At 45.6% G+C, this 26,925-nt stretch overlaps 1 protein-coding gene across 5 annotated transcripts; it reads right to left on the minus strand.

Annotated features, from left to right (window-relative positions):
• Window positions 1–1,646: 1,646 nt before the first annotated feature.
• Window positions 1,647–21,007, minus strand: LOC310757974 (cationic amino acid transporter 2-like). 5 transcript variants are annotated; one of them, XM_083603849.1, is made up of 12 exons: window positions 20,855–21,007; window positions 16,867–17,242; window positions 15,098–15,253; window positions 13,627–13,795; window positions 13,231–13,361; window positions 12,682–12,904; window positions 8,123–8,259; window positions 6,132–6,234; window positions 5,179–5,321; window positions 4,378–4,544; window positions 3,800–3,908; window positions 1,647–2,908 (listed from the first exon to the last, which is right to left on the minus strand). In XM_083603849.1, exons 1-12 carry the CDS (start codon window positions 20,966–20,968, stop codon window positions 2,781–2,783), a joined length of 1,956 nt encoding a protein of 651 aa, XP_083459975.1. In that variant the 5' UTR covers window positions 20,969–21,007; the 3' UTR covers window positions 1,647–2,780. The 5 variants fall into 5 exon arrangements, with proteins under 5 accessions (XP_083459975.1, XP_083459976.1, XP_083459978.1 ...); XM_083603850.1 differs by lacking the exon at window positions 20,855–21,007 and adding an exon at window positions 19,277–19,323; XM_083603852.1 differs by lacking the exon at window positions 20,855–21,007 and adding an exon at window positions 19,091–19,315.
• Between the last annotated feature and the right edge of the window lie 5,918 nt (window positions 21,008–26,925).

A 26,925-nucleotide genomic window follows, 5' to 3' on the forward strand; every position in this document is an offset into this window, starting at 1 on the left:
GTGGGGGGTGGGCAGAGAAAGTAGTTGATGTTTCTTAGGTTTAATGAAAGTAGCTCAGGCGAGGACCAGTGCCTCTCTCCATTAGAGATGGAAGAGTCTCTTCATTTCTGTTTTCTCAGTTCTTCATTTCTCCAATATTCACTTATCCACATTTCCACATCATTATGAGATTTGTTTATTTTTTAAAGTCCTTATAGAAATTTCTCAGAGTTTCAGTTTGAATTTCTCATAGTGAGACACATTTTTGTATATTTTGCCCAATATACTATTCCCCCAAGCAATTTCCCCTAATTCGATGCATTTCTTCTATGTTACTTTCACTAATGTATAGCTGCATTTTAGGATACATATTGTTTCAGGAACCCTAGACCAGATAGGAACTGAACCAAAATTCTCCCACCCTCCTCCTCCTCCCAGTACACCTCCAGAGATGCTGTAAAGCTGCAGATACTCATCAGATCCTCTGAATACTAAGATGAGATCCTTGAATAAAGGACAGTCTACAAATGTAACAAAAAAATTAAAATATGAATGCTTTACAGCATCTTTAAAGTGAATGTCTTATGGCAGATCTTTTGATATACTGGACATATTATGCGCATATAACTGGTAAATCTGTCTTAAACTCTGCTTAAATTGGAGTTACGCTGGCACAGACACACACACAAACACACAGCTCAGTGGCGTAGCGTGGGAGGTGCAGGGGGGGCCGGCCGCACCGGGCGCAACATCTGGGGTTAGGGCAAATCCACGGGTTAGGGGGCACAAATCCACGGGTTAGGGGGCACAAATCCATGGGTTAGGGGGCGCAAATTACTTGCCTTGCCCCGGGTGCTGACAACCCACGCTACGCCACTGACACAGCTTACCAGTATATTGCTGTGACTATACAACTGGGAGTCTGGGACATGAATATCTAAGGTGAAATTAAACGTCACGCTATGGTGGACAACTCGTTGTTGCAAGCATTGCAGCTGGCCAGATGGAACGATCCTCCCTCTCCTTCCCTCACACTCCTGACCACCCCAGAGCTAATCTGGGGTATAGAAGGGTAGAGGTGGAGGCAGGGGAAATTCCTTTTTAGCAAGTGAAGCAGGGCTTTCTCTGACTGGACTCAATGAAGTGAATCCCACCCCTATTTCTTACCTGGATTTCCATTTGACCAGATCAAAAAAGAGCCTTCAGATATATATTTTTCAGAATTTAAAAACTGATTTGTTATAAACTCTCTCTCTCTCTCTCGGTTTTCTGTGTCGCTGGCTTCATGCACACTAAATGAGAAACCACACATACAGATTCTGATGGTCTAAAACAAACCATTAGGATCGTCAAAATTTGGCAAGTGTTGTAGAATGATACCTGAACGCACCCAAAGTCAGTATTTGTAATGGTAATGAGCATGAATAGAACAGAAGGTTAAATGGTAGCAATATATTTGCTCATTAATTGATGGGGCAATGGCTACAAAAAACACAGGAAAAGTTTTTTGGCACATTACAAGCAACAGACTGAAGTAAATAATGGCATGTTACACCACCATTCAATCAATAAGCTGCAACTTGTAAGATAATAAATGATAACAATAATAAAAGTTCCTTTTTATTACTGTAGTTTTAGATGAGTGAAAATGGGGGATTTGTAATGGTCGAAAAAAAACTTTGATGCAACTTTAGCATTGTTTGCTCCCAAACTCAAAGGAACGGACAACTACAGACACTTCTGTGGGATAAAGCACATTTCAAATTTCAGCAAACGAAACTGGATGAGCAGTAGAAAACAGAGGGCTGTTGTGCATAAACTTGGGATAAACTACAGTGCCCAGCTTTGCCCTCTCTGGAACATGAGGAAGAGGAGGTCCTTCTCTTTTTCAGGTACAGTATGTCCAGCCAGGTTTTTGCTCAGCCTCACTGGAAATTGGTAGCCCTAGGAAAGACCCGTTGCCAAGTATTGGCTGGGTCTGCCATCCATTTGATTGCCTTTATGAAGTGTGTGTATTTGGTGCTGGGCTCTAGGTGGAGTTCCCTTTGGGTATTCAGCTTCCCCCATGTAATTAGAATCACATGAGGGAGTGAGGGGATGTGGCCCATCAGAGGTGTCTCTGCTGCCAGCTCAGCTACTCTCCATACCTTGGAAGGCCAATGCCAACTGGGCAGCAGGGAGACTTCCTGAATGGTTTATAAACCTGCACAACCAGATGTGCCACTGTTATTGCCATTATCCCCACATTGCAGATTTGGGGAGGCGAGGAGCAAAGCTGTGGGAACTGTAGCTTGTCTAACGAAACCATGCTAAATGGGGGTACAGAACAAGATCCACTTGTGCAATGGGACTTCTCCCCCTGGTCCATGCTAAACCTGTTCCGTGGCTTCCCCAAACTCTGCGGAGCAGATTTAGGGGTTAGGGAAAGGTCCTGTTGCACCAGCGAACCTTGTTCCATGCATCCAGTAACTTAGCTTGGTGAACTCAGCCACAATGCTACACCAGCTCAGCCAATGGATATGAATTGCATGCATTACTTAACTGTGAGTATCCAATTATTTGTATCACTCAAGAGTAGCCTTCCTCAACCTCATACCTTCCAGGTGTTTTGGACTACAATTCCCATCAATCCCAGCAAGTTGCGCTGGCCAGAGCTGATGGGAGTTGTTGTCCAAAACATCTGGAGAGCACCAGGTTGGAGTGCTACAAATAGACACATCTATAGATAGTTAAGGGAAGGGTGAAATCCCATTCTTATGAAGTCCTTTCACCAGGGAAGATAGTTGCTCCACACCACAGAGTTATTTTTCCCAGGTGACAGCTGGATCCATGTCACTTGTTGCCTGCTTTGTCTTCTCTGGGGATGGATCTTTGTGGCTGGATCTCTCTGCACTGTGGTGGATCCCGTAGCCAAAGTAAATTAGGAAGCCTACAGCACATAAGAGGACAAGGTGAACCAACAATGCTCCAGACAGACCCTCCCCCTCACAAATATATCCGTATTAGAGAAAGCTCCTTCATTTGAAATCACATCAGGACATTTAGCTCAGGTTAGCCAACTTGGTGCCCTATGGATGTTTTGGACTACAACTCCCACCAGCCCCACCAGCATGGGCAATGCCAGGGATTATGGGAGTTGTAGTCTACAAAGCTGGAAGGCACCCTGTTGGCTACCCCTGATTCAGCCTATAGATGAAATGCTCTTCTGTAACTGTCATTTTCTAGGCACAAATTCCTTCACCGACTCATTCACACATGCATGGATTTAATTTGATTTCTCTTAGTTACCGGTACTCGGCACTTGCTGACTGACTTGCCTTGTGGAACATCTGAACTGTCTCTGTTGAAAAGCACTGTATTTGAGGCAATACAGTGTGATGTGAAAGCTCTGTCTCTAGCATTAGATCAATGGTGGACCATTTAAACACATCAGTTTTATTTAATTTACATACCCGGCTGCCTGGCTGCACCTCAGGTGTGCTACAGTGCTGATACTGCAGTCATCAAGTGACCACCAGGTATGCATGAACCAATTCCATGAGAAGGAGCAAAATATTAGAAAATGCAATGGTTGGTTCAGCAGCTAGACCAGCATCTTTGCTGCTGTGCTGCCTAATCCTGGCAAAAGAAGGAAGAGCAGGGGGTCCAAACATACCCACCGTGGTGGTCAGGGCACTGCCAAACCTGATGCCCATCTTGTATTAGTCCTGGTAAGAGCTAGGTAGCACTGCCTTATAATAAATTCAGAAGACACTTACTTTCCAAATCATTATTATTTCCTGAAGTTCCCTGAATTGTGGCACATTTCTTAAAGGCTTACCAATAGCCATCCACACCATGTACCGAAGCCAGGTGTCACCGCTGAGTTGGACCATTAGGTAGCTATTGACCAGGACACTGAGGATGGGCAAGAATGGCTGACAGGGAACCTAAATGCGTGCAGAGATATTTTGAGATTAGACATGAACGGTAGAAAAAGAATATTATTCCCTGTTATGGCCCTTGGTAACTCTGAGAGAGCATGCAGGGAGAAAAGTACTCCCACACCTGGAGTGCTGTGCCCAGTTTACCACAATTTAAGGAGGATATTGGCAAGCTGGCGTGCACATGCACACACACACACACACACACACACAATACACAGGCTGCATTGGGAAGAGGAGGACAATGAGGAGCAGATAAACAGCCCTCAGGTCAGAAGCAAAGGTGGTAAGAAGTGGATCTCACCCCACACAGAAAACCCCCTGTTGACAGGAATTTCTCTACGTACCCTTATAGTGCAATCCTATGTGTTGAGTTACTCCCAGGTAGATGCATGCTTCCCGTGAACATTCACAACACGTCAAACATAGTCATGAGGCTTGCTAGGCAGTGTCAATTATGAAGTCTCTTCCTTACCGTGAAGTCTGCTGTCTTCTGGCTGTGTGGCTGCCTCCAGATGATTAGGGACACCACCAGAATCCCCAGGAAGAGGAGAACAAGGCAGGTGACACACCAGGCACCTCCAGATAACAAACATGGCAGTCCTGCTGTGCTCAGAACACATGTGATGCAGACTAGGACAGCTGGAGAGAAAATGGACTCTGAAAACCATGCTGTGAGGAAGCAGGGGGCATCTTCCTGGAACAAAAGACCACCTCATGCACCACAACAAGTGCACTGGAAGAGAACTAATCATAAAGGCAAGGCTCAGTTGACCGGATAATGTTATGAACCAGTTATTTGTGCTTGTTTCAAGTGAGGCCTGTAATAACTAAGCAGGGCGATTCTTTATAGTTAACAGCTCCTTGCTTGGTTTCACCCTGCTCCCTTAACTTCAAGACCTCATTTCTTATTTTTCCAATCTGAAGTTCAATTTCCACATCAGTTTGTGATTTCTTTCGTTACACCCTCATGAAAGTTCTCCTGCATTTTTCAGTGAGAATTTTCTTCTAATAGTACCTTTTTAAATGCAAAGTTGCCTCATATACACATTTTTTTTACAAAGCACATTTTCCTAATATTTATATTTTCCATTACCTAATGCATTGATGTATACATTGCTCGGTCATTGCATAACTTGTATACACTGCAAAATTCAAAGAAGTGCAAAATTTTACAGCGGCCGGGTATTATTTCCCAAAGCCTGAATCAGGCAAGTTTGCCTGTAAATGCAAACTGCATTCCCCCCCCCCTTCCAACTGATGCTCCAATACTCACCAATGACAAGCACAGAATGGGACACTAGTGTGGAGGAGCTGTGGTTCGGGATCATCTGAGGATGGATGAGGAGGTCCACCCAAGGTATTCTGCTTGTACCTTTCTTTTCTGGTGGGCCAAGGAAGCTGGGATCAGGTTGGTACCTGCAAAGCAAGTTAAACATCAATGAACACATCAGTTAGTATCTGCCTTTCATCCAGGTTGCTTTGTCAGTGGAATCTGCAGCATCACTAGCTGACAGTAGAAGGTCTTGGCAGTGCAAGGTTTCCAAGAATGTCCAGCTCAAAGAAAGCCTCAGAGAAGGTAAAGATGACATTCACTCACATGCAACAAGATTCTGAACAAAGAGATGCCAAAGGAGGCCTTGCAGACTGTGCCTTGCGAATGAATAATCTCTTTTATGATGAATTGTTCTTTCTTCTTTTATCATTTACTTGTGTGTGTGGTTGAGAAATCCAAAGGCTGTGCTACAAAGCAGACTAAACAGCTGCTAAATAATTGCATCACTGTCAGTATGGCAAGGACCTGCCCTGAATTAATGCCATGGCTGTTTAAAATGTGTAAAATAGAAGCTAGTCTAAGCATGGTTTGAAATTCTACCCAGCCAGTTTTGATTTCCCCTGCATTTCATCAGGGGTAGCCTGTTGGAGATCTCATGCCAGTGGTGAGTGCAGACAGTGTTGATAATGGAAAGAGCCGCAGACATGTATTCTAGATTAACTAATCTGAAATAAAGACTGCCCTGCTTCCATTTTCACCATAGCTACCTCAGAAGCCAGCTCCAGAAGGTGTTTTATTTATCCTACAATAGGTGGAGGATCTCTTTTTTTTTTAAAGTAAAACAGACCAATGAAGCTACTTCTCTGGAATGACATTTATATTACATGGGATGTTGTCATGATGAGCACTCCATATCTGCATCAGAGAGAAATAAATAACGAACAACTCATTACCTGAGGAGAAGAACACAGACAGCTACTAGTGTGTAGGCCAGCAATGTCCCAATGGACATCATATCAATCAAGGCCCTCAGATCAAAAAGGAAAGCCATTAAACCTGTGAGAAGAAGGAAGAGGGCCTGTAGAAAACACCACCAAATATTTTCTGCTAATTCTTGTAGCCTTGTAGATGAAGATATGGTCTCCTGCAGAAACCCTTTCCCAGCGAGCTTCCCTCCCGTCAAGGAGAATACAGGTCTGGGGACCTCCTTTCAACGAGGGTGTCAGGGACTGGGCAGAGGAGGAATGGTGGAGACCACCTCCCCATCCTGACCCTCCCAGGGAGGAAGAAGAGGAAGACAGTATATAGATTTACAACAGTGGTTTCTGGGAGGTCACAGCTTAGAGGTAGATGAGGGGGAAAGTTGGGAAATAATGGGAGAGGAGGAGGAGGCACAATCCGAACAGCAGCGGGCTGACACGGTGTCATTAGAAAGCATCCCAGCCCCTCACTCTCCCAGAACCCGGCGAGCCTTAAAAGTAGGAGAACAACGAGCTCAAAGGCACGTAGCAGCACCCGTAGAAGTGATGAATGAGGAAGTGGGAGAGACAGGGGGTGGAGATTCACTTGGGACATCACCATTATCCAAGAAGCTGGGTTCTATAGCCTCTCTCTGTAAATACTGAATAAAAAAGGACAGTAAGAAATTTTTCCTTGTCTTTATACTTCCTGGGCAACCAGCTGGGAGCCGCTGACAGCATCCTGACAGAGGGGCAATTTACATAATCTTGTTTAGAAAAAAAGAGAAAAAGAAAATAAATCCATCCATAGTGACTTTTTTGTCAGCTATAGCATTTCATCAAGCTAAATGTGGAAGGTACACCTAAGTGGTCTCTCATGTGCCCAGTTTGGCACTCCACTGCAATCTCCTTGAAACTGAGATATGAGGTTATAACATGGAGCATTTAAATGATTGCTTTACCTTGTCTTTATTCAATCCAAGACAATATTAGAAAGGAACCACAAAAATGGCTCAATTGATTCATTCTACATGAGGAGAAGGGCTCCATGGCTGGAGTCTCTTTCTGTTTTTCTCTAATATATAAAATTATAAGGAAGTCACAGACAAGTGGCACTGCGAACTTCAGTGTGATGAGCTGCCAGACCATCAGGCAGGCAGGTGGCACAAGAAAGGAGAAGAGAGGAGGAGGGATCCAGAGGACAGATATGCAGGGCAAGGAGAGAAGGAAGGAACCAGAGGATGGCGATGCAGGCAGGTGAGCAGGAGACAGCCAAGGCAAGGTGAGGAAGAGGGACCCAGAGGATGAAGATGTGATCAAGGAGAGGCGAGGAATTATGCCTGGGGTGGATGGGAGTTGTTTAGGTACAGCGGCAGGAGAAGTTGGCCAAGTGGGAAGGGTGGAGGAAGGGGTTGAAGTGGGAGGGTTGGTGGGTTGTGGGAATAGATAATGCTGGTGAGCAAAGCAAGCAGGGGAACAGGCCCTAGTCGCTAATGAAAAGCTTGCATTTTAGAAGCATATGGAGATACACCTTGGAATCCACCTGATTCTGGCATGGGGAAGGTCAAGGAACTCTTGCAGTCTAACATTCAGTCCCACAGGCTGACCTGCTCTTGTGTTGAAATGCTAGCCTAATGTCCCGTTTCCAGACATTTTTTTAAAGCAACTAGTATTGCTTTCAAGCAGGGAAAACCAACATGGTGCCTTCCAGATGTTTATTGACTCCAAATCCCATCATCCCTGACAATTGACCACAGTGAATGGTACTGATGGGAACTGGAGTCCAACAACATCTAGAGGACACAACGTTGACCATACTTGCTTTGGACTATGTGTGCACCCAAATATGACCCAGCAGGGGTCTTCTTAGGTTCCTTATTTCATATTTAAACTAGATCAAGTCCAAAGTAGGATTCTTAGTCCATTGTCTAGTGGCAAGTTCATTCTGAGGTCTAGTCAATGTTAGAGCCTTTTCCCATGCATACCTGCAACAGCTCCAGACACCAGAGTTGCAATCACTGGGCTCTGTCGGCTGCTCACTTTGGCCAAAGATTGAAAGAGGAGTCCATCCCTGGCCATAGCAAATAAAATCCGTGGCATCGGGAACATAGAACCTAGCAAGCTACACAAGAAGGCAGAGAAAGTGAAGAAAATTCTCAAGATCATAGCCTCTTCTTCCTTTTCTTTACCTGACTCTTGTACAACAAGATGTAAAGAGACCTTGCATTACACACAATAAAGCAGACCTTTATCAAGCATAGAGAACAAATTTCCAGGATCTACCTGGTGCTTCAGTCGAAATGAGTCTTAAAACTATTAATTGCTATTAGCAAAGTGTAGATCTTGAGGTCAAAGCAATGCCTTAGGAGTTCATTGTACCCCAAAGCTCCATCTCTGCTCATGAGTGAAATCATGTTTGCACCTTGGTAGCTGGTGCACAAAACATGCCTGACACACAAAGAGATGTTATGATTATCATAATCATAAAACGGAAATCTTTATGACCCAGAGGACCAGAGCTTTGTAGAAAGAGGATCCAAGGGCAGACATGATAGTAGAGTTTTATGAAATTATGAATTATAGAGAGAGAGAAAATGAGAGAGGGAAGATTACTGTGTTTTTCCCTTATAATACTAGAGTGTGGGGTCAGCTAATTACATTGATCCAAAAGGTACAAAAGGTACCATTAATTTATAAAACTTACCGCCACAGGATACAGTGACAGCCCTGGAAGTGAATTAGATGACTTCATAGAACACCAGTCTATCAAGGTCAATTAGTATGATGTTAGATAAACAGAACCTCTAAATATCACTAATTGGGGAGCAAACAGTGGGGAAGAGGGGTGTTGCTTCTATGCTCTGTATGTGGGCTTCCTGGAAGTATCTCTCTGGCCTCTGCTGGAAACAGACTGTTGAGCTAGATGGACACTTGGTCTGATCCAGCAATGTTCCTCTTATGTCCTTAATGTTAATAGAGGCTCAGAACTTACAGGGTTAAGAGTTCTGAGTGATGACGCCTCACATTCTGAGGGCGGGGATAGAACACTGGGAGTGGCCAGTATCTCTGAGAGAGAGAGAGAAAGACGCACGCAGTGTGAGAGAGAGTCGACATGAGTTGCGTCTCACCGGGAAGATTTACGATGTGTTGATCTGTACGGAATAAAGACTTTAAGATAAGGAGAGCTGCGTGTCAGCCTGAGTTATTGCCACCACACGACAGAACGTTTCAAGCTTCTACATCCGCTGTGTTTTACACTCTGCTGAGTCAAAGGTCTTCGGAAGGGTCAGAGGAGGCGCAGGGAAGTGTGCCGGACCCCTGGACGTAATTGACTCACTTCCAAAGAACAGGTTATGGAGATCAGCAATAAAGATAAGCAACGTTCGTGCGTGTGAGAGGGCTGCAGCCAAAGGCCAGCAAGGAGAAGCTGGTGCCAGCAGAAGCGAAGGGAGACGCTGGGAAAGTGAAACTGCAGGGAGAATCGGCTGAGGAGCAGCCAAAGGCCAGCTGATGAGACGCTGGGAAAGGGAAACTGCAGCCAGAAGCCAGCTAAGGAGTAGCTGGGAGGAGCTGAGATCTACCGGACCGGGAGGTACCTGTAAGTAAGCTGGGCCCCGGGGGAGAGATGGCAGACAGCCAGGAATCGCGTGCAGTCCCTTTTGAAGAGGCAGACGGGAAGGAGCCCTGGGGAGAGTGGCAGGCACTGAGAAGAGTGGGAGCCACATCAGAGGGGGCCAGACGCCAGCCTGAGGGACGTCCAGGAGGGGCTGAGGAATGCCCAGAAAGCCCAAAGTGGGCTGAAGCCGTGTCTGAAAGCTGCTGCGATGCTTTGACACGCCAGAGAGATGAGCAGCCGTGTGCTGGGAAGCTGCTGAAAGCTGGAAAGAGGAAAGCAGTGGCAAGCTGTTCCTCTGCAGGCTGTGCACCTAAGTTTGGGGGTGCAGGCCAGGAAGGCCATTCCAAGGGTCTTGAGAGTGCCCAGGCTGTTTGGCAGGAGCTGGAAGGGGTTTGCAGAGAAACCACAGAGCTGGAAGCCAAAAGCCATTTTCCCAACAGCAGAAAAGCCTCAAGTAGAGCTGCTGGAAAGGTTGGGGGGGCAGAGAAGACCAAAGGCAAACTTGCAAAGTTTTCCACTAGGCGATGTTTTGCTTGCGGTTCTCCGGAGCACCTGCGCAGAAGCTGTCCACAGCGAGACAAAGGGCAGGAAGGTCCCAAGGACATTTCCCATGGGAACCAGGCGGGTTTCCATGGCAACAGCGCAGGCAGGCGTGAGAAACAAGAGACGTTGACTGCTTCGATGGCTATTTTGGAAAACACCACCTGCAACGAGAGCTCCAAGGTCGGGGGCAGCAGGAAGGCAGTTGCTAAGGCAACAAAGAAGGACAACTCCAGAGGGGGGAGTGTGCTTCGTTGGGTTGTTGACTCAGCTGCGAATGCCCATTTGGTATCAGCGCCACCTGATGGACAAATGTGGAACTGCAAGGCTGTTTCCACTGAGAAAACAGTTAGATTTGCTACAGGTTCACAGGGCCGTGTAACCCATGTTTGTAACATGTTTATCTCTTTTTTACAGGCTGAATTGAAGGTTTATGTTCTCCCTGAGTTAAAACATAGCCTGCTGTCTGTACCGTGCCTTTTACAGGAGGGATATTCTGTGAGTTTTGAAAAAGATGTTTGTACAATTTCCAGAGATGGGAAGGAACTGGCACGTGTTGAGAAAAATCAGAACAACCTCTTTGTTCTGGAATCACCTCTAGAGGGAGGGGGCACACTCATGTGTCGTGTGCTTGCGTGTGGCACAAGAGGATGTCACATGGGTCCTGTGAGGACGTCCAGATGTTATCAGAGTGCACCAAAGGTTGCAAGGTAAAAGAATGTGGTAAACCTTTGAATTGCAAGGCTTGCAGGAAAGCCAGAAACAAGGGATTTAGCCACCCCAGAGTGGAGAGGGTGACCACAAGGCCTTTTGAGCTTGTGCATGCAGACCTTATAGGTATGCCACAGCCAAGTCTGGGCAAGGCCAAGTGGCTGATGGTGCTGACAGATGATTATACGCAGAACGCATGGGCGTTCACGCTGAAAGCTAAGGAGGTAGCAGCGCAACTGATCAAAGATTGGGTTGCGGAGGTGGAACAGAGGTTCTCCACCAAGGTGCAAGGTTTCCAGTTTGACCGTGGTTCTGAGGTCACTGGGTCTGCTCTAAAGGGTTTCTTTCGCCAGAGGGGGATACGTCACAAGGTGACTTCTCCTCAAGAGAGTGGCGTGGCAGAGCTTAGGAGTAAAGCCCTGGTTCGAGCATCCGAGATTCTACTGGATGACTCTGGTTTGCCTCACAGTTTTTGGGGGGAGGCGGTAAAAACGGCCAATTTCACGATGAACAGGTGCTACAATGCAGTGGTAGGTGACACCCCATATTTCTTGCTCAACGGACAGAAGCCACAGGTGCATTTCTTCCGTTCGTTTGGTTGCAGAGCCATAGTGCCTGTACCAAAGTGTTTGCAGCAAGAGGGTGGTCCAAAGCACCAGGAAATGATCTTCTGTGGGTATGAACCCGCGACCAGAGGGTGGAGGTTCGCATACCCAGAAGGTGATCAGACCAAGCTTCTGGTCAGTAAACAGGCTGAGTTCTTTGAGCAGGATGGTTGGGCAAGACGCAAAGCGCGCTCTAACGTTCACTCAGATTGTCTGTCTGACTCTGAGGAGGAAAGAGAGCCAGAGCCCGAACCTGCTGGTGGAGACCAGGTCCCTGAACAGAGTAGGGCGTCTCCACAGGTTGTTAAAAGAGTGTCCAAGAGTGAGCCCTCATCTCCTGTGCGCATAATGGAGAAAGCTCACAGACGTGTCAAGTCAGAGGGGGAGTCTTCTGATGAGGAAGACGCAAATGCTGGCCCCAGTGGGTCAGGAGAAGAACCCCAGTTTGTGCCCAGGCGGTCTTCAAGGGCAACAAAGGGAATTCCACCTGAGAGGTTTCAGGTCACAAATGCGTGGGTTGGTTTCGCACAGTGCGAACCTGAGGTTTGTGAGGTTCAACAGGTGCCTAACAACGATGCCAGGAAGGGGCGGAAAGCAATGGGGAAGGTGTTGAACACTCAGAATTCCCCTCAGAACGTGATTCGAGAGGGGGTGTTAATAGAGGCTCAGAACTTACAGGGTTAAGAGTTCTGAGTGATGACGCCTCACATTCTGAGGGCGGGGATAGAACACTGGGAGTGGCCAGTATCTCTGAGAGAGAGAGAGAAAGACGCACGCAGTGTGAGAGAGAGTCGACATGAGTTGCGTCTCACCGGGAAGATTTACGATGTGTTGATCTGTACGGAATAAAGACTTTAAGATAAGGAGAGCTGCGTGTCAGCCTGAGTTATTGCCACCACACGACAGAACGTTTCAAGCTTCTACATCCGCTGTGTTTTACACTCTGCTGAGTCAAAGGTCTTCGGAAGGGTCAGAGGAGGCGCAGGGAAGTGTGCCGGACCCCTGGACGTAATTGACTCACTTCCAACACTTAAAATGCAAGCATGGGGGAAATTGCACATCCTGTCCTTACCTGGTGGTCAGAGCACAGAGGGACCCCACAGCCACAGCATATTTGGCCATGCTCCATCCATTGTATTCAAAAGCCACTGGCAGAGGGCTCATGGTGTCCAAAAGGTGGTAAGGCATCATCAGGGTCAAGGCAGCTGAAACACCGGAATAGGCTAAGAAGCAGATGAGCAGAGAGAGAACAATCCCCATTGGGATGGCTTTTGTGGGGTTCTTTACTTCTTCCCCTGATAAACATAAAAACAAGAAGTCACACCATTCTGAAATCCACACGTCGTCTCATATGGTTAACCTGTCACTGTAGAGATTAAGCAAAGATTTACATGGTGCTCCGGTTATTCCAAAAGGATTGCCTATGGGTTTCTGTTCCAACAACAGCAACGCCTAAGTCACAACACATTCCACTCCTCTTAGGAGGGGAATTGGACACAGGAGAGCTTTAATAACAAATGGCTCCCTTGTGAGGTGAACAGATATTTTCTCCTTTCTTTATTAGCTGCCGGATGGGGTTATCAATCATGGACATTTTGTAATTGCCTTCTTTCTTGCTTACCTGTAGTCGCAATGCAGTCAAACCCAATGAAAGCATAGAAGCAGGTAGCAGCTCCAGCTAAGGTCCCACTGAAACCATAGGGCATGAACCCTCCAGCCCCAAAGTCCCAAGTTCCATTGCCGGATTGGTTCCTGTCAAGGAAGGTGACATAAAGGAAGTCAATGTCAGAAGGATCTGATTGGATATAGTTGGTAGACAAGTACAGCAAAGGAGGCAGGAAAATGGTAGGTGGGCATGGATCTGTCCTACCATTAGGCAAAGTCAGGTAGCTGTTTGGGGATTTCATGAAAGGACAGCAAATAGATATTTGAATAATTTGTATCCTTCTCTGTAGAAATGTAACCTGCGTGGCCTGTGTTTACTGCAGCCCAAGAGCTTGTGTAGCCATTCTCTTACCTAAATCTGAGGGTAGCAGTCATTAACAGATCATTCTTGCTCATCTTCCAATTCTTCAGGTCCCCTTTGATGAATCCACTGATTATAATGAATAGAAGGACAAGCACATTGACAGCTGTGAAGACTTTATTCACTGTGGTGGATTCTTTTACCCCAACTGAGAGGAGACCTAAGGAGTCAATGGATACAATGTCTCATTGCTTGGGCCTCACAACTGTTATGGATGGAGGCCTGAGGCAGTGTCCTTTGCAAAGTACAGTAGATATGAGCAATTGCTTGTACCATATGGAAAATCTGACAGCAGGGGTGTTTCCCAGCCTTACCTGAACTTGCCAAGAATTGAATATTGGACCTTCTGCATGGAAAGAAGAAGAAGAAGAGAAGAGTTTTGGATTTGATATCCCACTTTATCACTACCTGAAGGAGTTTCAAAGCGGCTAACATTCTCCTTTCCCTTCCTCCCCCACAACAAACACTCTGTGAGGTGAGTGGGGCTGAGAGACTTCAGAGAAGTATGACTAGCCCAAGGTCACTCAGCAGATGCATGTAGAGGAGCGGAGACGCAAACCCGGTTCACCAGATTACGAATCTACCGCTCTTAACCACTACACCACACTGGCTCCACAAAGCATGTCCTCTAGTCCTTTACTACTGGACTTTGCATGAAGAAGGTCCCATGTTCAATTCTTGGCAAGCTCAGGTAAGGCTGAGAAAGACCCTAGCTTGAAACCATGGATAACTGTTAAAGAACAAGTGGCAAGTCCAGCAGAAACAAGAAAGACAGCAACAGAGTAAATGCAAAAGACCTGTCGGTAGGGATGGGTGAATAGGCCAGTTTTGGTTTTTCTCATTTTCTCATTTTTCCAATCTTAAATTCAGTTTGCCACATTCCTGCAAGTTTGCATATGTCTTTTAAGAAGAAATTCTCAGGAAAATTAATAAGCATTTCTGCAAGAATTTTTCCTACTATAAACATTTTTATATGCAATTTTACCTTTTTGCAAGGCAGTTTCCCTATATATAATGCATCTTGGATGTTATTGTCATTCATGCATTTATACACACACTTTGTTCTTCACATTACTTGGCTGGAAAACTGCACTGCAAAATTTGGATAAGTGTGAATTTGAAAGGATTGCTGTGCTCATGAATGGCTTCAGAAAGTGCAAATTGGGTATTGTTTCAGAATTGGGCTTATTGTGTCTGAAAATGTGAATTAGGTAAGCTAAATGCAAACCAAAGTTAATTTCTCCTCTGACCCTACTGTGGGTTACAATTACAGGGTTTGGAAACTATACTGAGATGCTAGTATTATTCAAAACCAATTTGTCAGAGTTGCATTAAGTCCATGGTGGGTAGGGAAAAACTCCTTGCATGTATAAAATTTAATGGGCAATCTCCAATAAAATTGGTGCAGGGTGGGTTTCAAGGATCCTTACAATAGTAAAAAAAAAAATCAGTACAAACATACCTGTCAGTAGGACAATGAGGCAAACAGCAAAGATATCAGGGTATTCAGCTAGTCCTGGAGAGGTCATGGCCATATGGGTGCTGAAAAAGGTGCCGATCCGTTTGCCCAGGAGCTCATCGAACGTAGCACTCCATGCTCTGGCTACACTGGAGGTACCTGTAGAGAATCAGCCAGTTTAAAAATAGCACTGCCAAATATGGGTACAGTACATCGAGCCTTAAAAATGAGGGATATTGCAGGGCCCTGTGTGCTGTTCTATGTACGCAGGTATAAAGTATCAGCTTTTCAAGGCTTATGGACCTCTGATGGTCCATGCGAAACAGCAGCATTCTCAGGTATAAGATGACCATTGTGTACTATGAAGCTGTGCCCTTTTAGCACTCTCTTTCAAAGGAAGTATGTCAGCCTTAAACTGCTGTGTAGGCAGCACATACATTATATATGACACTACAAAGAGCATGTCTTTCTTCTTGCCTCCGTGCTCACCCATTTCACCCCTTGGCTGCATAATTCTTTTTCCTCATTCTGTCTTTTCATCTCAGTTTATTGGGGGGGCAGTTTTTATGCTCATCCTGCTTTTATAGGGAACACTGCATTTTGGACAGTCCAGACGACACATCACCTATGTTATGCCAAATAACAAGCACAAAATAAAAAGCTTAAGTGTGCTATCACTCAACCCACTTTTTTGCAAATTGGGAATGATGCACCCACCGTGATTTGAACTTGCAGTGGAAGCTCTCCTATCATATAAGATTCCCATGGACAGATCCCTTAGAAGTCAAATGAGCAGCAACTTTTAGGTATCAGACATTGATAGGATTTTATTTTATCATTCAAAACATTTCTATACTGACCTTCATTGGATCAGGGCAGGTTACAAAATCTGCCAGATAAATATGTGTCTCAAACGACCACATTATTTGCAGTAAAAAAAAAACCCTCTGCACGAGAGATGTCCTGTCACTGTATCACATTGGAGGGTGGTCATCTTAAATAAGTGTATACTGACCTATTCCCCTCTACTGCCATTTTGTATTCACATATGGATTCTTCATGGTTTTGTGCTAATCATTATTTCAAATGAATAAATGACTGGCTGCCAACGATTGGTAGTGGAAGTTCTTGTGCCCATCGCTGGAAAACCACAGACTAAATACACTGAGGCCCAAAAGAAATAAGGGATCATTTCTTGACAGGAGATTCAGCATTTGTTTCCATCCACACTGTGTGTAGTCTAGGGGTTGCGTTCAACATTGTGCTTAGGTGAACAGTCCGTCAGTGCAAGGATTTCTCCTTCTGCAGCAGAACTTTCTCTGGTTCTCTCCCCTGAATTTGTTCTGCGGGTTCTCCCAAGCCTCCAGAGAAGATCTGGGGGCACACATCCCCTTGCCCTAGCATTAATCCTTGCACTAACAGAAAAAGTTAGTTGAATGCCACCCAAGTTTTCCAGTGATGAAATGGGCATGAGTGGATGTGGTTGTCGTAATCATTTTCATGAAGCTGCCTTAGACCCTTCTCTGACTGTCAACAGTGCTCCAGGGATTAAGAATGGGACCTTTCACAGCCCTACTGGAAATACCAGAGTCTGAACCTGGAACCTTTTTGCATGCATAACACATGCTCTGAGCTACAAATTCAACTCACATCGACTTTTTTTTAAAAAAGTTCTGCCTGCCTAGTTATTATTTCTTAGGCCCATCTCTTTGGCTTATCAATGAAACCACACAGTAGATATCAAAACACAGAAGCCCAAAACTTGTTTATACCAATTATATAGGAGAGCAGGAGGTTCCAACCGGTGACGAATGCCCACAGCTCTCCAACTGTTATGTAGCTGTAGAGATAAGCTGATCCGGTTAAAGGCACCCGGGCTCCAAACTCAGCGTAACACAGTCCTGCCAGGATGGACACCAGAGCAGCAATCAGAAAGGAAATGATGATACTGGGGCCCGCGCTGGTCTTGGCTACTTCCCCTGCCAAGAGATACACCCCTGCACCCAACGTACTGCCCACACCCAGAGCCACTAAGTCCGAGGTGGAAAGGCAGCGACGCAAGTTCGATTCTCTACAGGCACCGGCTGTTATTCTTTTTCTACGGGAAACCATTTGATAGAAGGAGAGCACGGAATCCGAGACCGACATCTGAAAAAGAAAGAATCCAGAGAGATCATAAACATTGGTGCGACTATAAAAACAGTAACAACATCAGCAAACCTTCCTGACAATCTGCCTCGGCTGTGGTTTGGACTGGATGACCTTTGAGGTCCATGAGAATGAAATAGCAAGCAAAATATCCCTCCAGCAAGCATATTCTTCACGGTCTTAAAATGCAACACTCTCCAATGGCTGAAACTCTTTCTTCAGAGAAACGGCACTATCATGAGTTAATGGCATTATCATCAGGGGTTCAGTTCAGACCATCACAGGGTGACTTTTCCCCAATGATATTAACTAACATGCAACTAGTTCAAGGACCAGCTTGTCACCCATAGTCTTCAATAGCAAAATGGTTTTGATTCATGATCTATACAGGCATTGAATGATTGATTTCCTATGCACTTAGACTGAAACATGACTTTCCTTGTGGTGGAAAGGAAAGGAGGAGGAAAAAATTACTCTGAACCCACAAAACTAGAGCAGATTTATCCGCTCTACTTCCAGCTCTACATCCCTGAAACAGTAGTACTCTGTAGGTAATCCTTCATACAGTTCAGAGTCCAATGGGACAAACTTCCTGGGAATTAAGTTTTCTTAAGTACAATCTAAACATATTTCAGCTTTTGGATATCCCTGGCTATGGCTTTCAGACTAAAGCTCTTCCCACAGCACTTGCCACCTTAATATCATTTCACATTGGCTGTGAAAAATGTGCAACATTCCTTTCTTCTACATGTTACTTCTAGGACCTCTCTGCAACTTTGGATCCAAGAGGCTGTTCCTCTGCAAATCTGATAATCTGCTGCTTATAGCCTTTCTGTGAGTCTGGAGGCTGACAACAAAGCAATTCACTATGAAATTATTTGCAGTCATATGAAAAGGTTAGTTGTTCACATGGCTTGCATATTCCTTAGGGTTTAGAGTAGAGGCAACTGATCCTGTGCCCTCCAGATGTTGGACTCCAGCTTGCACCGTCCATGGCATTGGTCATATCGTCTAGGGCTGATGGGGGGTGTAGCCCAACAATATTTGGAGGATACCACATTGACTACCACTGAATTAACGTTGCTGGGTGACCCAGTGGACTCTTGAGCTGTTGCTTCACACATCTTAGAAACACAATGACTAGTACACTCCAGTTCATACATGCTGAGAACCCTCCACCCATCTTTGGATCTGCATCACCACCACTACTGACATAATTGGGTACTTTTCAATTTGGAGCCGGTATTATTACCTTGCACCTGAAAAATAACACCCAAGTCCTCCTAGATAAATTATAATCACACTAGCTAAAGGCTATTTCCCGCCCATATATGAGGTGGAAGGGAGGAGACAGGCAAATGAAGGCAATTAGCAGAGAGTTAAGGAGCTAAGGAAATTCGGTTTTTGTTGCAAATTGGCAGGACAATTCATTACACTTGAAAATTGCTGGTTTGGTATATGGGCAGGCTCCAGGGCCAATCCACAATGCAGAGCACTAACTACTATACGATCATGGCTGCTCCAGAGCCAATTCAAAACATTTTTCTGCCCAAGATGAAGGACAAGATGGCACCCTCACCATTCCATGCACAGAAGCCATTTGGGCTGCCTTCTTTCATTACTGAATTTTATTTCTGTAATGGCTAGTTCTGAGAGTTTGGGACAGGCCAACATTTGTCTTCCAATGCAAGAGGACGACCAGGAGGAACACCTAAGGAGCGTCAGTCACTGTCCCTCAGCATGTGTTGCCTGAGGTGGTTGGCGTACTCTAACAGAAGAGCTGGCACATAACTGGGGACTGGATCCACTGAAGTGGAGAAATCAAATGAGATGAGACATGGTGCTGACCATATCATTCCTTCATATATTACACACCACAGATTCTGCCTAATGTGCCAGAGACTCAGAACAGACGTGAGTTTTGAGTTAGATAACATAACTGGTGGCCAGCCTAGAAAGAAAGGTGAATAGGTGGGAGGATAGAGGCCAATGAATCCTCAAATGGAAGGTAATCCACAGTTACAGAGCACCCACAGAGAAAAGTCTGGGAAGAAATGTCCCCAGAACACACATTTGCCTCCTGGGACATAACATTCTAACAGTGAACTTCAGACTGTTCCGCATTGTAATGCATCTGTGAGGGAAAGTTCTCCAGCTTGCAGAATTCTAAACGTGGTTGTTTCAAAGCTGATTGCAGAGGGAGGAGAGCCGAGGGAAGTCCATTTGTATGACACTGGATGTCTCTTGGTAAAAATTATTTCTCTAACACTGTTCCTTAAACATATTGCTGTGCTGTACAATTTTAAATAAAAAGAATATAAACTGTAAGGCAGCTCATGTCTTTCTTCTTATTTTTATACATATTTTTATTAATTTTCACAATTAAACAAAACCATCACATTAAAGTAAAAATAAAAACATAAAATAAAATAAACTTCAAACAACTGTATTCACATAGTATGAAATCCATGTTTTGGAATTACTCAAATCCCTCGACTTCCCTCTACTCCAGGCTTCCTCACCCTCGACCCTCCAGATGTTTTTGGCCTACAACTCCCATGATCCCTAGCTAACAGGACCAGTGGTCAGGAATGATGGGAACTGTAGTCTCAAAACATCTGGAGTGCTGAGGTTGAGGAAGCCTGCTCTACTCCCTCCTGGTTCCTTTGTATTGTCTTAATTTATGCATGTCAATAACATCTTTATCTTTGATTATCTCCAAATTTAAATATTCTCCATAATCTTAAAGGTGTTTTAAAAATTCTGCTAGTGTATTAACTTCCTTACAATGCTTTTGTACATAAGCAATAAATATTTTCCATTCTTCTTTATATTTGTTATGGTCTTGATTTCTAAGTTTTCCAGTTAATTTGGCCATTTCAGCATACTCCATTAGTTTGATCAGGGCAGCTCATGTCTCTATGTTGTTCTTCCTGCCTCCTCTGTCAGATATTAAGTCTGGCTGTCCATGGAATGTCCATTGGCTATTGCCCCATGGGCTGGCTGTGCACTGCATCCTAACCCTTCTGGGATTCCAGCTTAATTTGGAAACTGCCTAAAATCATTTCGTAGCTGGCCCTTGCAGTTTACTATCATTTTCCGTTCATGAATTCCTTTCTTTAGCCCCACCCCATCCCAATTTTGATGTGCATTATTATTCAGCTAACAGGTGTAACTGGCAAATATGTAAGGCAATGCACAAACCTCTCTTAGTATGTGAAACTAAAATGACAAGAAAGCATTTTCACCATAGATTATAACACAGCACCAACCAGGTGTTGCTTTTAAATCAACAAAATCATGCACTTACACTCAGGTCATTAATTTACAATATCATTCACTTACCCTTCTCAGGATTTCCCTTTTCAAAACGTGTGTCGCTTGTTTTGGCTCTCAATGAATCGTTCTCCTCTCTTGGAGGACACCTCAGTCCTACTCCAGCCCTTTTCCCAGTTCCTATGTTCAGTTTTTTTTCTCCTCACATTTGTCACACTTTTGAAAATTGTGCTTTTGCACACTTTTTGCACTTTTGCAGGGCAAAATTGAATTGCAAAAGCATGACTTGCCTCTTGGCCCCCACCCAGGCCCCAGTTTGTAAACTAATCTACTTACTTTTGCTCTTTTTCCAGACACTTGCACCAGCTCCATGCTGAGAGTCAGAAATGCAGGGAGGGAGGCAAATCCAGAGTCACTGTGTAGGTTTGTTTCTGCCTCATTTGAATGCATTTCATAAGATGTGTAGCCCAACCTTCTTTCTCTCCAACCACCCACCTCTGCCCTCCTCTCCCCACTTTGGTCATGGGGAACCTATGCAGATTTCCACCCCATCCCCAACAGTTTCCAAATCACTCCTGCGGCTGCATGCAAATTCAAAGCGGCTCAGTGCTCTGTTGGAAAGCTTTAATTGACATTTGAGGATTGCCCAGGCTGGCGGGACATAGGGGCTCCCATCCCTTTTGAACAAATTTGTCCTCTCTCCATCTTCTTTTCTCTCCGCCTCGGTTCCCCTTGGCATATAGAGGGTGAGGCCTTTGAGAATGTGAATGGAAGCATTTGGCAGCATATGTGCAAGGAGTGGAGTTGAGGCATTAAGCAAAATAGGATCAAGTAAATTTTAAAAAGGAGAAAAGGGCATTGGGGTAGGGATGGGCAAATCTGCCATTTTTATTTTTCCAGTTTCTTATTTTCCTAATCTTTTTTGTATCAGTTCGATGTTGTTGTTGTTCTTGTTTTTAAACACCTGTCAGAGCTGCCCAAGGTCCCAGCTCACAAAGGACCAACGCTGCTTCGTTGTTAAGTACAAAAGTCTTTATTGAGGTTCAGTTTCACTTCCAGAGCCGCAGCGCGCAGCTCTACGTCTCAACTGTCAGACCGCTGATGCTCCGTCTGAGTCTCCTCCCCCCAGACACCAATTTAAGACTCTAGCCTTACTCCACCTCTTCCTCTGTTCCTTCCGCCTCTGGTTCCGCCTGGCCGTTGGGGTCTCACCCTTTCTAGACTCTTCTGACACTGAGTCCCCTGAGCCTTCCCCCTCCCTCCGGCGGGCTTTAGGAGCTGGTTCCCCATCCGGGTCTCCTGCTGTTCCCCGCGCCTGTACATTTGAACTTGGTGCGTGCGCCCAGCCGGTAACTTTTCTCCTGACCGTTTCACTGCTGCTGCTGTCACTGCTTCCCCCTCTGGGGGGGCTAGCTGCAACTGACCTCCCCTCCGTTGGAGGCGGAGGTCACTTTCTCTCCCCGCTGGAGGAGACGCTGGCCCTGACACATGTGACTCTTCCCCCCCACTACGCTCTGGTGGGGAAACTGGTCCCGATCCCCCACTGCTGCTTTGGGGTTCCCCTCTGGCTCCTTGTTTCTGGTGCGTCCCCCCTGGGACCCCCCTTGCCCTGACCATCGGCGCCCCCTTCTGGGAATCTTCTGATTCGCTGGAGAAGCTCATGGAATCTCTCGGGCCACTGTCATACTCCCCTACGCTGCCCTCGGATTCTTCCCCTTCGCTCTCCATTTCCTCTCTCCCCAGTGCTCCTGCTCCTGAGTCCCTGACAACACCCTTATCTGGCACTTCAAAGTTCATTTCACTCAGAGTAACAACAACAATTCTGGTACAGTGGTACCTCGGGTTACATATGCTTCAGGTTACACACGCTTCAGGTTACACACTCCGCTAACCTAGAAATAGTGCTTCAGGTTAAGAACTTTGCTTCAGAATAAGAACAGAAATCGGGCTCCGGCGGCGCGGCAGCAGCAGGAGGCCCCATTAGCTAAAGTAGTGCTTCAGGTTAAGAACAGTTTCAGATTAAGTATGGACCTCCGGAACAAATTAAGTACTTAACCCGAGGTACCACTGTATTTCAAAATAGTGGCCTTTGGCCACTTGGTAGGTTTTGGATATATCTTGGTAGGCTTTCTATATCGATCAGGATACATTTCTAAGGATGAGGAACCACATGTTATTTTTGTTGCAGTTACTTTGAAGTTTCCCATTTTGCTTTCCACAAAATGAAAGGTTGCCTGCCTTGGAAATATATACCGGATAATGACCCCTGCCAGCATCCTACATCCTACCCATGTAGAATGAGCAAACATGTCTCATCACATGACTGGATACACCTGATGACTGTCTTCCCATCTGATTGTACAATGTGTGCATCCCCCATATGAAGGGCAGTATGTGGCTGAAGGTTCAGAGGTGTTCAACGGGGCTCCTCACTAATACATTTTAGGACTGTAGCCTTGATTGGTCTTTCATCAGGCCCCCAGGGTTCTCGAATCAAACTCTAAAGTATACTATTTTAAACTGAAAGGTGTTCGTTTGGGAGTAGAGCTGTAATTGCTGTAGCATAACAGTTGTTCCGACTTTCAGCATGTTATGTTTGGTGGCCAAGCTGTGGTAGAATGCTGTTAATAAGGCACAGCTTTGAGGCCAATATTTTGTTTTGCTTTCTAGAGGGCAGTCTGAAAACGTGTGCAGTTATTCACAAAGCACTGATTGTCTTGCACATTCATCTCACACAATTCCCCCCATCACACAGCAGATTATGTCAATAAATATGAGTATCACCCCAGCCAATGAAAGGGTGTAACTTGCAAGCAAAAAGAAACTGTGGAATGCCTTGTGAAACTGCATCACAGTTAACCAATGTGTTGGCCTTGCAAAAGGGAGAGACAATGCTTTGCTTATTTTACAAGTGATGATTTCTTTATCAACGTAAATGCATGCTATGTTTTAATTTGGGGTGAGATGACATCAGTCGTTAGAAACAGGTAACCATGATGAAAATGGTTGCAGAAAATGGTCCCCAAAGGCAAAAAGAAATGACATGTATAAAGAAGCCTTACAGTCTCCCAAACAGATACAGTGGCACCTTGGTTCCTGAACAGCTTAGCTGTCAAACAAATTGGCTCCCGAATGATTGAAACCTGGAAGTGAGTATTCTGGTTTGCAAATGTTTTTCGGAAGCCGAATATCCAATGTGGCTTCCGCAGCTTCCGATTGAGTGCAGGAAGCTCCTGCATCCAATCGGAAGCCGTGCCTTGGTTTTTGAACGGTTTTGGGAGTCGAACGGACTAAGTTCGAGAACCAAGGTACCACTGTATTGACTGGGAAATATGGGTCATTTGCTCTTCCTGCCTCGACCAGCAGGTTGCAGACTTGCCTTACCTAATAATCTACAGAAAGGGTTCATTTGTAGTTTTCATTGAAAAAGCACTTTGAGGCTTTCTGAAAACTGCAGTCCTGGAGAGAGTCCAAAAATCCATGCGCATTTTTTTTTTATTTCATTGCTTGTTATGTAAGTCACTTTAAGACACTTCAGTGTAAAACAACAACCACCACCATGTAAATATAATAAATAATAATAAACTGTCTTGTGCTGTCTGCTTTGATCCTATAAACAGTATCACCGTTATATGAAAGCCTTTCATGTTGTTCTGTTAGAATAACTAGAAAGGCAATTCAAGGTGAATTCTGGAACATTTGAACCTTGTTCAAGAAGGCTACATTACCATTTACTTGGGAATGATCACATCTGAATCCCCTGGAATCCATTGGTGCTTATTCACCGAGTAGTCATACATAAGATCAGGCTGCGTGACTCCTGGACCCTGTTGCCAAACTGCACTGGCAAAAAAAGTGTATAAAAGAATACTGATACAGTCAGGCCTTTTTGACTTTTTGGAAATGTCTAGAGTGATGGAAAGGGAATCGTGTCTCTGGACTCCATTGTAGCAAGTCTGGGCAGCTGTTTGGGGGCTAGTGAGCATGCCTGGGTGTCTCTGGCAACAGCTTGTGTTGCAGCTGCTATGCAAAGTGAAGCGAAGGCAAGTGGTGCCTGCAATATGTCATCTTGACAGAGATCTGCTTGAGTTTCCTGTTCCAGGGTTCGGTGCTTGGACTAAGCCACTCGTCGTGATGAATAGGGTTATCACCCGCTCCAGCACTCATGTTCAACTGGTTTAACAAAAGCCACCCTGAAAAGCACAGGGGGAGCTTTTCCCAGTTAGTAGGCTATGAGCATGAAATGGCTGCCTTTCACACTGAAAAGGGCCTTGAAGTTTGCAGATCCCAGTGTTCAGAAAACAGAGGAGAAGCATATGCTATATGAGACTTTAATATATATATTATGCTTTGTAACACTTCTTTTTTCAGGGAAAGCTGCTTTAGAAAATTGCTGAGAGATCATATGTCACCGAGCAAGAACAAGAAGCTGTTCCAAGTGGGATAAAAAAGAAAAGAAAAAGTCAATCTCTATTTTTGCCATATATGGCCTGATGGTTATGTTTCATGGCAGCTGTTCTGGATGTGAGCCACATGACCCCATTGTGTCCTTCTTCTGCTCCTTTCTTCGTTTGTTCCTAGGATCTGCTTCCACCTCTGCTATTATCATGCTAGAAAAGCAGTGGGAGCACTAAGCAGCCAAGTCTGGCCACCTCCTAGGCACCAGAGAGACGCTACACTGGAAACATTGTGGAAATTAAAATGGGGACTAGACCCAGCTGCCCAAGGCTGCCAGGTGCCGATGCCAGCCCCAATTACAATTACTGAATGCATTTAAATGGTGAGCGTTCCTAAGGTTGCTCTTTGTGTAGGTCTAGCTCAACTTTTGACAGCAAAAGTTACTAATGCCATGACTAAAACAGCATTATGGTTTCAACTTCCCTAGTGAATAAAACACGACTTGCTGAGCAAGGGAGGACAAGCATAGGATCAGGTTGCATATCCCACTAAAAACAATGAAATGGGATTTAGGATGACTTAACACGTGACTTTTTTTAGGTGCACAACTATGATGTTTTAGGATGCACCCTCATACACTCACCTGGGGGCTCAGTGGCACAGCATGTGGGGGGGGCAGGAGGGGGGAATTGTGCCGCTTAGGCTCCGGGGAGATCGCCCAGAGTGTGAAGTGGTGATAGAGCTGTCAAGGAGTTGGGGACAGGGGGCACTGATACAGCTCCTTTCCTCTGCCTAAGGGCCAAATACAGTGGTACCTCGGGTTACAGACGTGTCAGGTTACAGACTCCGCTAACCCAGAAATAGTACCTCGGGTTAAGAACTTTGCTTCAGGATGAGATCAGAAATCGCATGGCGGCAGCGGGAGGCCCCATTAGCTAAAGTGGTACCTCAGGTTAAGAACAGTTTCAGGTTAAGAATGGACCTCCGGAACAAATTAAGTTCCTAACCCGAGGTACCACTGTAAAGGGAGAAACGTGCTAAGAGGAAGGCAGGTTTGGCAAATCCACACCGTGATCAACTCCCGCCCAGAAACCTATGTCCCCACTGTGGAAGGACGTGTGGATCCAGACCTGGCCTCCACAGTGTGCATGCACATGAAAGCTCATACCAATAACAAACTTAATTGGTCTCTAAGGTGCTACTGGAAGGAATTTTTTTTTATTTTGATAAAACCGTGTTCATGGAAGACAATCTTACTCGACTACGAGTGATCGCCAAAGAAGCAGCAGCAGCAGCAGCAGCAGCAGCAGCAGCTGCGCAACCTCATCCTATGCATGTTTAAGTTAAAGGTAAAGGGACCCCTGACCAGTCCAGTTGTGTGTTAGGTCCAGTTGTGACCGACTCTAGGGTTGCGGCGCTCATCTCGCTTTATTGGCTGAAGGAGCCAGTGTACAGCTTCCGGGTCATGTGGCCAGCATGACTAAGGCGAACCAGAGCAGCGGACGGAAACCCCGTTTACCTTCCTGCCGGAGCGGTACCTATTTATCTACTTGCACTTTTGACGTGCTTTCGAACTGCTAGGTTGGCAGGAGCAGGGACCGAGCAACGGGAGCTCACCCCCCCCCCCCCCCCGTCGCAGGGATTCGAACCGCCGACCTTCTGATCGGCAAATCCTAGGCTCTGTCGTTTAACCCACAGCGCGACCTCATCCTATACACGTTTACTTAGGAGTAAATCTGATCGTGCGCCAGAATATATTCCCACGTAAATGCGCATAAACCTGAGCCTTAAGCAACTCCCTCCTCTGCCTCTCTTTGCTAAACACCCAAGCCAAGGTGATCCAGCCGCTACCGTCTGGCAGGATAGAGATGCAAGCTGAAACGACGCCCCATTTGGGGAGTCCCCCCTTCCCACCACCCTGCGGCGCCTGCGTCAGCCAAGGTCCTCCTCTGCAGCCGGCGTCGCTCCGTCGCCCACCTGAGGAGGCGGCCAGGGCGGGCGAGAGGGAG

This window comes from Podarcis filfolensis (assembly GCF_964270895.1).
Source record: "Podarcis filfolensis genome assembly, chromosome: 2".
NCBI lineage: Eukaryota > Metazoa > Chordata > Lepidosauria > Squamata > Lacertidae > Podarcis > Podarcis filfolensis.